This window comes from Poecilia mexicana, unplaced genomic scaffold, assembly GCF_051168715.1.
Source record: "Poecilia mexicana isolate PSO_F unplaced genomic scaffold, ASM5116871v1 scaffold_18, whole genome shotgun sequence".
NCBI lineage: Eukaryota > Metazoa > Chordata > Actinopteri > Cyprinodontiformes > Poeciliidae > Poecilia > Poecilia mexicana.
Window position 1 is genome coordinate 2898133 of NW_028263387.1, and position 13133 is coordinate 2911265.

General features: G+C 45.5%; 1 protein-coding gene across 2 annotated transcripts; it reads right to left on the minus strand.

Moving 5' to 3' along the window:
• Positions 1–587: 587 nt before the first annotated feature.
• Positions 588–13059, minus strand: pelp1 (proline, glutamate and leucine rich protein 1). 2 transcript variants are annotated; one of them, XM_014998142.2, is made up of 19 exons: positions 12919–13059; positions 12679–12743; positions 11858–11963; positions 10839–10988; positions 10632–10703; positions 10448–10507; positions 10192–10348; positions 9963–10095; positions 9613–9700; positions 8744–8832; positions 8129–8242; positions 6925–7075; positions 6701–6854; positions 6560–6615; positions 5505–5638; positions 4812–4914; positions 3000–4607; positions 1817–2146; positions 588–1093 (listed from the first exon to the last, which is right to left on the minus strand). In XM_014998142.2, exons 1-19 carry the CDS (start codon positions 13057–13059, stop codon positions 1004–1006), a joined length of 3801 nt encoding a protein of 1266 aa, XP_014853628.2. In that variant the 3' UTR covers positions 588–1003. The 2 variants fall into 2 exon arrangements, with proteins under 2 accessions (XP_014853628.2, XP_014853627.2); XM_014998141.2 differs by having other exon boundaries at positions 588–1096.
• Between the last annotated feature and the right edge of the window lie 74 nt (positions 13060–13133).

Sequence of the window (13133 nt, forward strand, 5' to 3'; positions counted from 1 at the left end):
CACACACAACTCTGGAACAAACCAGAGGTCAGTCCAGCACCCGTTTTACTGACTGACAGGTTAAGATCTGGTGAGTTTATTTTAGAGATGCACCGATGTGAAAATTTGCCCTGATATTGATATTCAATCATTTTATTGCTGTTGTGGCCCATAACCGATATTTACTTACATTATATTTCACTACCCTTTCAAACACTTCAGATGATCTTGTTTCTTGCTGTTGGACATCTTGGATGTCTTGGATCTTGGATCACCGTAACTTAAATATTCTCAGGAACAGATTTAAACTCATCTGTTCGTCTTTCATAGACATCAGTCTGGATGGAGGGTTTTGCTGGACTAATTCCATAACAAAACTGAAATTAAAGTTTGTTCCAGGATAAAAATCCAGTGAAAACTGATCATAATCTCTTAAGTGTCATTTCAGAAAATTCAACCTAGAATTATAATAAGCAAATTTCATCTTAGCACATTTAAAAACTTTTTTTTCCCATGCTGAGTGGGTTTCTGGATGTGAAATATCCACTATGTGCAGATGGAAATAATCCTCAGAGCAGGTCTGGATGTAGTGCATGTAATCCATGACAGATATTTACTACTTTAATGTAAGAAAACAGAGTACAGAGAGAAAACAATTCAAAAACACTAAACGGTACACATAAACCAAAAAGAGTGGACACTTCCTGCAGGTTGACGACTGTAGAGACAAAAGCAGAGTTCTGACTAACATTTCTTGGCTTCACTGTTTCCCAGAGAAACGCTGCTGCTCCTCTTACTCTGTAAACACAGTTCTGGTCAGTTCCAGGGTGGTAACAGGAAGCCTCCATCTTTCCATGTCCAACACAACGGAGCACAACACTTTCCACCATCGTCAGAATCCCAGACAGTACCTGGTTGCTCAACTACGACTGGAGAGTCTCAATTCTGTTCTGAGGTCACTCAGTGTTGAAAACAGAGCAAATGTCCATGATGGTCCACTCAGTCCGTTCAGGTGGGCGAGTGTTTACGATTGGTTGGATCCTGAGGCAACATCTTCATCATCAGGTGGACAGGCAATAAAATCTGCCAACATGGAGGCCATCGCTTCATCATCCTGCTGGAGAACAGACAAACTCCAGTAATTTATCATCATATTCAAACATACAGAAAAACAAAGTCTGCTAGGAAACCTTCAGGTCTAGACCCCGAAACAGGCCTGCAACAATAACTAATGTTTCTGGCCGATTAATCATCCCAGAGGTTATCTTGATAAAACGATAACATCGTTGTTTTGAGACAATTTGCCAGTAATAATAATAACGGCGTAATAAGGCAAGAACACATGCTCAAAGATCAATAAACTTTAAATTCTAATGAGCATTTAATACTGGAACTGGAAGACATTTTAAATATAAAAAATAAATCAACAAAACAACAGAAACAATTAATAAATTGAGTTATGAAGTCTCTGGAAACAAAATTAACATAAAAAAATGTTTATTTGAGACCAAAATTCCAGACTGAAGACTTTTAATATCCAGTTTTTGGTAGAAAAATGATAATGAAATTACAAATGAGTCCTCCTGACTACTTCCTGTACCACACATCCAGAGTCAAACCCAGTCCAGCTGCTGGACTGAGTGACTTTAATGTTTCAGTTCCAGCTGCTGTTTTATCCTCCATGGAAATATTTTTCACATCTAAATTTGGAAAACTTAGATTTAAGGTGGAATTTTAAAAGAATTATAAAAGAAAAAAAGTTTATTGAAAACATATACAGTAATAACTATTAATATCGAAAACTTGTGAAATATGAACAACATTTATTGTTCTTTACCTTTTTCTTTTCAGGACTTTGTCCTCCTTCGTCCTCTATGTCATCCTCCTCTCTCTTCCGCTTCATCTTTTTCTCCTCCTCAGAATTACTCTCTTCTTCCTTTTCTCCTTCGGGTTTTGTCCATTCTGCTTGAGTTTCATATCCTTGCTGCGTGTCGGTTTGATCCTGTTGAGGATCATGAGGAGCAGCGGGAGTCTCCTCGCCTCCCGATGCTCCTGCTGCAGCTTCCTCCTCCTGCACAACAACTGGCTCTTCCTCCTCCTGAAGCTCCGCCTCCACCGCCACCTCTTCTCCCTCACCAGCTTCCTGTTCACGTTCAGCCACAGACTCCTGTGGAATGGGACGGAACTTTAGACGGAACGCTTGGCTTTCTGATCACAAAACGCTAAGAAGATAATAAAAACCTAACTGACACACTGAGTCCACCTGTTTTTTTAGAATCGAGATTCCTCTGGAAGATAAACTCTGCAGCTGATGGACTTGTTCTATTTTAGAACGATGCAATGTTGCGACTGCAAGTATTAATGCTAAATGCTAACATTTGCCTGTTTTGTGTTGCAGTAACCATTTAGTGAGTTTCTGTAGAATTTCTTCAAACTATGTAAACTGTTAACTTGAAGGATCAATAAGGAATTTAAATCTTAAGTCTTTTGGGAAAACTTGAGGCCAAACATCTTAAAACTGAAGTAAGAACTAAGAAATTCCTGCATTTACAAGAAAACGCACGTGATGCAAGTCCATCTTTCAGTCTCAGTGATCTGCTAAAACTCTGGGCAGATTTAGATTTAAAATCATTTTTATTCAACCAAGAAGTTTGTTTCTGACTAAACGAGGCACATATTTTCTAAAAGACACTAAAAGAAAATAGTAACAGTTTGGAATTTTTTTTTTTTTTTTTTTGAGAAATTTGGAGTTAAGGGTCACTGGGGTTACACAAACGTGTGTAAGAATCCAACTGGTCTTGCTGTTGCTCACTAGGTTTTTCCACATGATTTGTTGCATTTTGCAGAATTATTCTGATAATTTTAGTTTCTATAGAACCTAACTTAAAAAGGCTCTAAACAACAGAGGCTTCTTCAGAACCACTGGAACACTGACTGCTACAGCAGAGCCTTCCAACAACTCTTAGAAGAAAAGTGAATGACATCCCATGTCCCTGTGGGGGTCCAGGTCTGGAGCCTACCTGCTGACTGTGAGCGGAGGGCTCCTCCTCCAAGGCCCCGGTGGGCGGGTTCTGCTGGCGGTTCTGGTCCCACAGTGTGAGCTGGTCCTGAAGCTCCCCTGTTGCCTGGGCAGCCTCCTGGCTGCTGTCTGCCCTCTCCTCCAGCGCTCCTCCAGTGACACACAGGATCTGAGGCATGCTGGGGTCATCCATGCGCTCGCTGTCATCCTCCCTGTCCCCCCTGTCTCCCCCCTCCTCCCCGTCCCTTGCCTCTTCCAGAACTCCGATGCTCTCCACCTTCTGGACCTTCATCCTCTCCTCTCCAAACAGAGCTCTGCTGCTCTGCAGCTCCTCTATGCCCCCCTCCGGGTTAAACCCCGCCACCTCTCCCTCTTCCTCTTCTGCTCTCAGAGCCTTCTCCTCCTCCTCCTCCTCCATGGTCACCTCCTCTGACTTGTCCTCTGATCCCTCCAAAGGAGGCATGTCCCCATCTTCATCCTCCTCTTCCAGCTCTTCAGCATCCTCATCATCAAAGTCCTCGTAGTCCTCCCCCTCATAAAAGTCTTCACTGCCTTCCTCCTCTTCCTCCTCCTCATCCAGACCATCCTCCTCGTCCTCCAGCTCTTCATCATCCTCCATGTCCTCTTCGTCTTCATCTTCATCATCAGTGCTGTTTATGTTGATGACGGCTGAGTCCTGGTTGCTGGGTGGAGCTGGGGGTGGGTGCTGGTGGAGGTGGCGGCCCTGCTGGGCCAGCTGGTTCTGCAGCTGCACCTGCAGCGGCATGGCCATGGAGCCAGGGGGTCCCTGGGGCCCCGGGGCCGGGGGCTGCAGCAGCATCTGCTGCAGCTGGGGCTTGACCACCACGGGGTCCGCCAGGCCCCCAGCAGGAGGGGGGGCGGAGCCGGGGGTCAGTGACGTCACCAGGGAGACCACTGAGCCGCTGGAGGAGGGGAAGGAGTTGGCGGGGGTGCTGGAGGTGGGGACCAGATCGTTGGGCAGCGACGTCACGTCCAATGAGGCTGGAGCTGCCGTGCTGGGAACCATGGCGACAGTGTCTCCCCCTGGCAGGTTAGCACCGGCCCCCACCGCAGCAGACAGCAAGTTCTGGGAGCCAGGGGCCGGATCGTCCAGCTGGCTGTCGGCTCCCAGCATGCCTGGCGGGACGATGACCACGCTGTCATCTGAGTCGCTGGCCAGAGAGATCTCCACATCCTCTGCCTCTTCTTTGTCGTAGCGGACAAACACAGGCCTCTGGCCATCCGGGGGCCCCAGCCCGGCTGGGTCCGGCTGTGGCTGGCCGTGGGGGGACAGCAGGAGGTCTCCAGGGGCCGATGCGGGGCCCTGGCCCGGCAACCCTGGAACCAGGGACAGATGGTTCTCCAGAGAGCCCAGCAGAGAGTTGGGGCCCAGGCTGAGTGGGTGACGGCCGGGGAAGGGTGGTCCGGGGGCGGGACCGCCCAGCAGGGTGGGCAGAGTCAACCTGGGGGCGGGGCCTGGGCCGGACAGGACAGAGGGTGTGGGGGGGGGCTTCAGGGCAAGAGGGGGCAGCGGGAGGGCGATGGATGGAGTGCGGGGGTGGAGGAGGGAGTTACAGACGATCAGCGCCTCAGAACAGAAAGATGACACCTGATGGGGGGAGAGAGGAGGCAGAGCGGTCAGTCAGCCTGAAACAGCTTCAAACAGCAGAGAGGAAACATCTGCTGATGGCTGAGCTGCACACCTGGACACCTGTGTCCAGCTGTGTACCAGTGTGGAAACCAGAACAACGTTTCTCTCTCTCATCAGTTTGGTACCACTGTGGTACCTGAAAAAGACAGTTGATTGGCTAACCTTGAGGTTGCGGTCCAGGCGGCCGTTGCTGAGGATGGACACGGCGCAGGTCAGAGGCGGAGGCCAGCATGGAGATGGGACGAGAACCAGGGCCAGCAGCAACCTGCAGGTTAACACAGGAAGAGGCTTTGGCAGAGAGGATTCTGGGAAACTGGATCAGACAAGGACAGACTGGGAACTTGGTGCAAACCTGGGAGGCTGATGGCAGGCACCATTTAATACATCAGTCCAATAAGTGAAAATGTGTCCATGTTGATAGACAATATTTATTTGGATATTTTTGCCATTTCTGTTTCTTGAGGGAGGGCGGTGTGTTATGTGACAGATACAGCACAGGATTGTGGGTAGTTTATTTGAAGTAGAGAAACAATGTCAGTGATGTGGTCATTTTTTCAATGTGTTTAAAGGGGAGGGAAATTATATAAATTTGTGTGTGTGTGTATATATATATATATATATATATATATATATATATATATATATATATATATATATATAGAACTGATGGCCATATATTAAAAGCATCGGCCGATACTAATGAAGATATATCAGGCAATAGCATTTGCATCCAATGAAATACTATGTATAATATTGTATTTCTTTGGCCATTAAAACAGATAGTTTCCTATTCAGTAGTCATAAAGTGTTGACTCATTCTGGACATGTTTTTTTATTTATTTTTTTTAGACGTACCTGTAGAGTTGACGGCGGGTCAGGGCGCTGCTGTACTGCCCACTGACGCCCCCTACAGACTCACATGCAGCAATGCTGCTCGTCTGCTGCTGCTGAAGGCGCACACACAGCGGCAGCACCACCTCATGGAGGCGCTGCAGGCACAGACAGGGAGAGAGAGTCTGAGTGAGGGAGGAAATCCACCTGGCTACCACAAACATCATCCCAGCTAAACGTTCATTTCTCTAAAACACCTTCCATTATTTCAGATAGTATATATAAAAAAATAAAAAAAAGTCCCCCCACCCCCTGTCAGCCCTGACTGGAGGCGCTGGAGCAGAGAGCCAATGATTCCAAGGTCACTCCAGCTGGCACAAGTTTGATAACACATAAAAAAATTATTACAGCTGCAAAAATTAACCCTAAGGCTCAAAATAATCATTTAAGATAGTTTATTGATGACCAGACTATTTTTAAGACATTTGTTGTAAAAGATAAAGAACCAGGGGATGGACTGAAGCAGTAATATGATACCTCTGAGATCAGAACTTGTGAATTATCAGGAAGTGAAGAAGTTGTCAAACGTGTGACTGCATGTTGGGTCAGAGTCCATCAGACCCAACCTGGACACAGTTCTTGGTTCAGATATCAGGCTGACCACTAATTCGTCCATAGATCCAGTTGTCATGATGTTGGGTTGTTTGATTTTATGTGAAAAGTTTAACCAACACATTTTTATATACTGATGCTTCATTAATGCTTAAAACTGTTTAAAATTGCCACCATCTCGTGTTGCTAACGTCACAAAACTACTAGTTTAGCTGTTTGGCTTCATCTTCCTGTCAGCTTCAGTTGGAGAAGGATCGACTTTCACAGCAACATTAAACTTCTTCCTTTGAAGAATATTTTAATGTTTTAGATCAAACGTTTTGTTCGGCTCATTCTGAAACTTATTATGGAATTATCAGTCTTTTAAAAATACACCTGAAGACAAAACTTCTTCAAATGTAACTTCAGACTAGTGATTAGATGAACTTGACCAAAGCCAACATGTTGCAGTCCTAGCAGGTTCTTACTTTGTGTATGTCATTCTTTAGAAGTGTCCCACTGGTCTGTATGATGCGTCTGAGAACTGGGAAAAAAAGAAACAGCTCAGAGCCTGTGAGCAGAACAGAACCCGACCCGATCCATGCTCTGAAGCGGAGGCAGCAGCTGACCTTTCAGGGCTGACAGGCAGGTGTCCTGGTTGGAGCCCGGGTCTCCTTTCCTCTGGAGCGACGCCCCCACCGGGTCGGCCATGACCAGCTGCTTCGTCCTGCGAGGGCCGGGCTTCCCTCCAGGAACCACATCAGCCGACAGCCCCGCCCGCAGCTGGAGGAGACCTTAATCACTGCCTTGTTTCATCTCAGATTTCTTCGTTCAGTGTGCAAACTCCTTTTACCTTGACAGATTCTGCTCCGGGCATGATGTCGGCCAGCAGGTGGGTGAACAGCAGCTCTGCGTGGCTGGAGGCTCCCTGGAGGACGTTAGCTGAAGCTCCAACAAGCTGCAGCCACAGCTCTAAGGTTCTGTACACAGAGACCCGCACCGAGCTGCAAAAAACAGTCCAAGAGTTAGATACTGCCAGCTCACACTGTACTTGCAGCTCACAGATCCACACCAGGATCAACGCAACCATCTCTGAATATGTGTGATATAGAAAAGACATTCTGTCCAGCAGTCAACTACAAGGCCAGAAAACCAACGAGGAACGGAGTATTCAGGGTACCTGGGAAAATGAACTGGTTTTATATCAGACTGGTTAACTCTCCATGATAAACTTCATAGATTATTGAATATCCAGGAAAATCATTACGGGGCTGGACCTGAACCTGGCTGAACACTGCCAGAGGAATTTAGATGCAATTTTAAAAAAAAATTAATTAATTAAATGGAGGAACCTGGAAACAATCTGAACTGTGATGACAGAAACAACTGAACAATAAGGAACAAAATTATTCTAGTATTAATCTGTACAGCTCTGAAAAAATATGTTAAGCATGAGAATAAATTCATAATACTGAGAAAAAAATTAATTGGATGAGAAATAAGTCGTTAAAGTTGGCATAGTACTAGAAAAAGTAATAATGCAAGAATGAAGTCATGATAATAGAAAAAGGAAATAGCAATTTTATGAAAACTACATAAAAAATAATAAAAATTGAAATGAAGAATGTCGAGCATCTTGTGAAATTATACTTTAATATCAGCTTTACCATTAGGACATAATTAATGCTTTTAATACATCAGCATCAAGTTATTATGAGCAGCAGGACTCTGATGTAGAAACAGCAGAGTCTGTTTGGAAAAACAAGCCAAGCTGCTCTGGTCCTGATAACTCAACAAAACATCTTTATTCTACTAATATTATTAATTTATTGTCATAATATGACAACTTTGTTCTATTGTTCATAATTATAAAAATAGTCTGGCCTCAATACTCAGTCTTTTCTCTGTTTCAGCTAAAGTAGGGTAGATTTAGAGTGAATTTGACTCCACAGCAATAAACAGGATTCTGATTGGTTGTTTGTCTCCATTTCCACATCAGAAGAAGGCTGTTAATCTGGACGTAATACGTTCATGAGGAGCGCTGAGGCTGAGCGTACCTGTAGGCTCTCTGCTGACCAACGTTAGCTTCAGGTAAGGCCGTCCAGGCACACAGCGTCTGAGAAAACAGCCTCTGGATTACAGCAGCGTACTGCACCATGCCGCTACGCACTCTGAAACACACATCATCACCTTTACACCATCAGCTACACTCCACTCTTTAATACAGAATATATCTCCAAATGTTGTGATTAATACTGATGGTGAAAATAATTTTAGAACTGATTTTATTTTTATTTACAAAAAATTTGAAAAATTCACCAAACTCCTCTGAAGAGCAAGGTAGAGGACAGACAGGAGTGTGTGAGTGTTTGTTTATAATGTCTTGTTGGGGACCATTTTCCTGACACATACTACACTGTGGAGACCCACTGCTCCGTGTGGGGACCGAAGCCTGGTCCCTACACGGAGACCGACCACAAGGGGAAACACTGTTTTTGGGTCAGGGGTTAGATTTAGGACTAAGGTGTGAATTGAGTTTTGGTTAAGGTTAGCATAAGGGGAAGGTTTAGGGTGTAGAAATGAATGGAAGTCAATGGAAAGTCCACACAAAGACAGCCATGCAAACATGCATGTGTGTGTGTGTGTGTGTGTGTGTGTGTGTGTGTACTCACACTGTGATGAGCTCTGCCAGCACCTCCAGAGAGCTGATGTGAACACTGGGGAGAACCAGCAACCTCAGGCTTCCATCTGCTGTTAAACTCTGACAAACATGAGGGGATCAGAATCAATCCGTTAGCTTAGCATCAGGAAGGCTTTATGTTTGAAATATGTTTGACATATTTCTCTCAGCTGTTATGGTTGTTGGGTTTTTAATTCTTATGTTGAGTTGTTTCATTGATAAGACAGCACCAAATTTACCATGAATATTACTGAGGCTTCGGCTCCCATGTTTAACATCGGTTTGTCTCCCTGAAACAGGATCAACTACATTCAAATTAGATTTGACTCTATTCTCCTCACAACTCCAACCTTACGAAAAGTTGACATCTTATGTCAACATCTCCAAACTAAACTGCAACTACAGTCTATCCACAGAGTATGAAGACAGCACAGGAACACTAAGTACATGACCCACCTGATCACTGTTGATTCAGCAGAGATCAAGCCAAATTACAGAAGTTAGTAGAAACGTAGTAAACCCAACAGGCTGTGGAAACTTTAATGTGAGTTTACTTACTGTAAAAAAAATCACCACAATATCTGTTCACTTTATGCATCATTCCTGTAGCAAATGTGTGTGTGGCCTTGTTTTGATACAGTGTACATTTTTCCTACAAATACTATGAGTTAGGGCTTAGATCAGGACTAAGGTAGTTTAGATCAGGCTTAGGGTTGGACATGTACTAGTAATGGTTAGGTTTAGGATGTGGAAATAACTGACAAAATGAATGGAAGTCAAGGCAAAGCCCTTGTGAAGACAGAGAAACATAGTGTGTGTGTGTGTGTGTGTGTGTGTGTGTGTGTGTATGTGTGTACTCACCGTGCTCCTGGAGTTGACAGCGAGCGCTCGGCACACCAGGTTTAGGATGGGTCTGATGGGCAGTTGTACGGCTGAGGCAGGATCCGCTCTGATAAGAGGAACACATCCACAAACATCTCTCTCATGACCACTGCTCCTTAGTCATGCTTTCTGTTTTCAAAGTAGTTTAATGTAGTGTGACTGAAACATTTATACTGCTGGTTATGTCAAACTAATCATGTCTATCAGAAAATCATGTGGGCATTTTAATTCCTTAAAGTATAACCAGGTCGCCAGTAATTTCAGACCCAAATGTATTTCATACTGATGTATGAAGTGCTGCCCTCGGCCTCAGGGTCAGTGTTTCCTACCGGAGTGTGTGTTTCAGCGCCAGGCAGACAGCTGTGTATCTATGCTGCAGCTGCAGAAGAAGGAGCGGATCCGTTTGATCAAGATGAGGAAAGGGCAGCTCCACACCCGGACCCCGATACTGAACTGCTTCATCTGAGAGACCAACAGAAATCACCCCACACACACATTTAAAAATAAATCACAGCTATGTGGAAGATGGAACACAATATCACCGACCAAAGACTCTACCTGTTTCAGAACCTTGGTAGATCTGAGCCAGAATGCCATTGGCTGAGGCCAGCAGACATTGAATCTGATTGGTCCATCCTTCAGCTCTGCCGGTCCCCACCGACCTGTCGGCCAGACCCCCCAGACAGGGCAGGTGGCTGTAGCCCTGACAGGCCATCTGAGAGGAAACACAGTGGCAGAGAGCATGGTAACCAGGTAACCAGGTAACCAGGTAACCAGGAGAGGAGACAGTTCAGCTTTAGCCAGGGAGACGCACCTCTTGAGTTTTCCTGCTTGTGCTGTCCATTTTGGAGAGGAAATAGGCTCCTAGTTTGTCCTTCAGCAGAAGGAAAAGTCAGCATGGGTCAGATGAACAGTTTTTGTTCAACATACCAAACGACACGTAGCAAAGCCAAACAGTCAGTAGGTCTGAAGGAACCAGAGCATGTGGGATGCCTCACCTTAAGGGAGCCGCAGGCTCTGGGGTAGTAGACCATACAGGCTCTCATCCCCTCCATGGCTGCAAGCTCACACTGACACCACAAACACAACATCATCATTTCCCTGACCCAGAAGCTGCCTCTTCACATCATCTGCTTTGTAGCACGGAAAATTCAAACATTTCACATGTGCAGTGCAATAAAGACAGGAGATCTCTCCTGAGTCACCTCGGTCTTCAGGCCCAGGAGTGACGTCAAGATGCCGAGGATGGAGTTGAGGCCGACCTCCCTGGCCAGCTCTGCTAGCTGACATGAGTACTGCAGCAGGTCCTGCAGGATGCTGACCGCCAGCTGGATGCTCTGACACGGAGCCTGGGACTGCAGCAGCACACAGCATTGGAAGGTTTAGGTCAGGATTTAAATGCGTTCACAGAACAGATGAATGATAAACAACTGCATCCACTTACAATATATGAGGGCAGGTTGATATGACCCATCATAAATGTTCAAATAATGTAAAATATATGATCTGAATGGTATGATACAGGGTGGAGCATTCCGGCCGTCACTCAAGTCTGCAGAAGGTTTTTAACCTCTCTGTACAGTCACTGTTGTTTAGTGAAAATCTGCTTTTTAAATCCTCTAAATGGGAAATAGTTTTCTCAACACCTCCCCCACTAAAGTCTAAACCAAACCACATGTTAGGAAAAACAACCTTTCGCCTGGTCAGGATATCTCATTCCACCACAGACACTGTGGCTTTTAGATTATTTACATTTTAAATGTTGGTAATTATCATCTGTATTCTCAAAAGCAGCATAGATTTTACTTTTACTCCTGTTATCCAGTGCCGTTATCCTGTTACTATTAAATGTTTGAACTTGGAGCAGCTGATGACTGTGTATTTCCGAAGGGCTGCATTGCATTGTGGGAGAACGGTTCAACCGCAATGAGGCACTTTTAAAGCGGCCAACCTGACATTTCAACTAAAAATGTAAAGAGCCAAGATTTTTCAAAGGAGGAGATTATATTTCATGTAGCTGAATAAGCCAAACAAACAAAGCAGGACATGTTAAAGTTTAGTATTATCTGCAGACACTTAATAAAAAAAAACACTGGAAAGAGCAGTAACAAAATCTATAAAAACACCTTCATGAGTTTCCTGAAGAAACAGAGCTTAGAACTTAGAAAGTGAACACATGAATGTCTCCTCTTCTCTGTGTGTGTGTGTGTTGTTCGTGTTTTACCTGGATGACCTGCTGCAGTGAGCGGAGCCAGGACAGGCAGTGCTGCTGGAACAGATCACTGGAACTGTCTTTAACCAGCATGGACAGCAGGCACAGCCCCTCGAACCTGCTCAGACAGGAGCACACAGACGACCAGGTCTCCATCATTGTCGGCTCATAACCAACATAAAACTTTATGCTTTTCATCTATGATTATACTTATGCACTGCTTTGCTGTAAGTATTGGATCCCTCCTCCAAATGAATAAACTCTGGTGTGTTCGGATCACTACGTAGGACGCTAAATAGTAATTAAATGTCTTTTCTACTCAACAATCCACACTTATCTGCTAGTAGCAGTGAGTGGGAAGGACGGCAGGCGTACAGGTGACCTTCAGGTCAGCTCTAGAACAGTGCAGAGGGCTGCATCACCCTGTTCAGATAAAAGCAGCAGATGCAGTCCGCCTGACCTACTGTCCCCAGGTGGACATGTCCACTGAAGCGTCTTCCTTTCATGACACTTTATCACGTTAGTAGGAACATCTGACGCCAAAAGCCAATTGTTGGGAGTTGTGTGTGTGCGTGATAAGGCAATATAGTGTAGATAAACGCACTTTAAAAGGACTGAGCCTTTTCTGTCATCTTGACCGCTCAGAGCACTTCACACTAGAGGCACACTCACACACATTTACAGGCGACTCGGTGGTAAATGCTTCCAAAGCACCTGGGATCCATCCTACAACCGAAGCTACAGTATGTTGAGAGCAGCAGTTTATCCAGACAGTCAGCTTTGCTAAGGCTTGAGCATCATACCTAGTGTGGTGAGAAAAGCACCGTCCTCACCTGGTTTTGCTGGAGCTCAGTTTAGCATTGCTAAAGCCCACGAGCCCCGCGACATCGCTCGCGCCCTGCAGAGATAAACACGCAGGTTTGAAACCCATTTCACCACAAACAGCAGCAGCAGCCTGTGAGGCATGGCAGCTCTCCTGCCGCAGGAACAACAAAGGCTGGAGCAGCTTCAGCCACAGTAAGCTAACAGAGGCAGGCTGGGCAGCAGGGCTCCGCCACGGGCCGCAGGGTTACCTGGGTGGGAAACACGCCATGTTCCCTGTAGTTAGCCAACACCTCGGACAAATACTCTGGACGCTGTTCCTTGAGGACCGACACTAGACCCTCTGTAAGCCTCATAGCGGCGGTGCCATGCATCCAAGCAGAGGTAGCCATTTTCCCCTCACCGCCAATGTGACGTCACTATTGTGCGGCCACGTTTCGCTGTCGTCAATATTTCGCGCTTACCG

Excerpts from the sequence above, each read along its gene's own strand:
- pelp1 (XM_014998141.2), bottom strand. The coding sequence starts at position 13,059 with ATGGCTACCTCTGCTTGGATGCATGGCACCGCCGCTATGAGGCTTACA. Across the intron at positions 12,744-12,918 it reads ATGGCGTGTTTCCCACCCAG|GGCGCGAGCGATGTCGCGGG; the intron begins GTAACCCTGCGG and ends TTATCTCTGCAG. Across the intron at positions 11,964-12,678 it reads CTGAGCTCCAGCAAAACCAG|GTTCGAGGGGCTGTGCCTGC; the intron begins GTGAGGACGGTG and ends CTGTCTGAGCAG.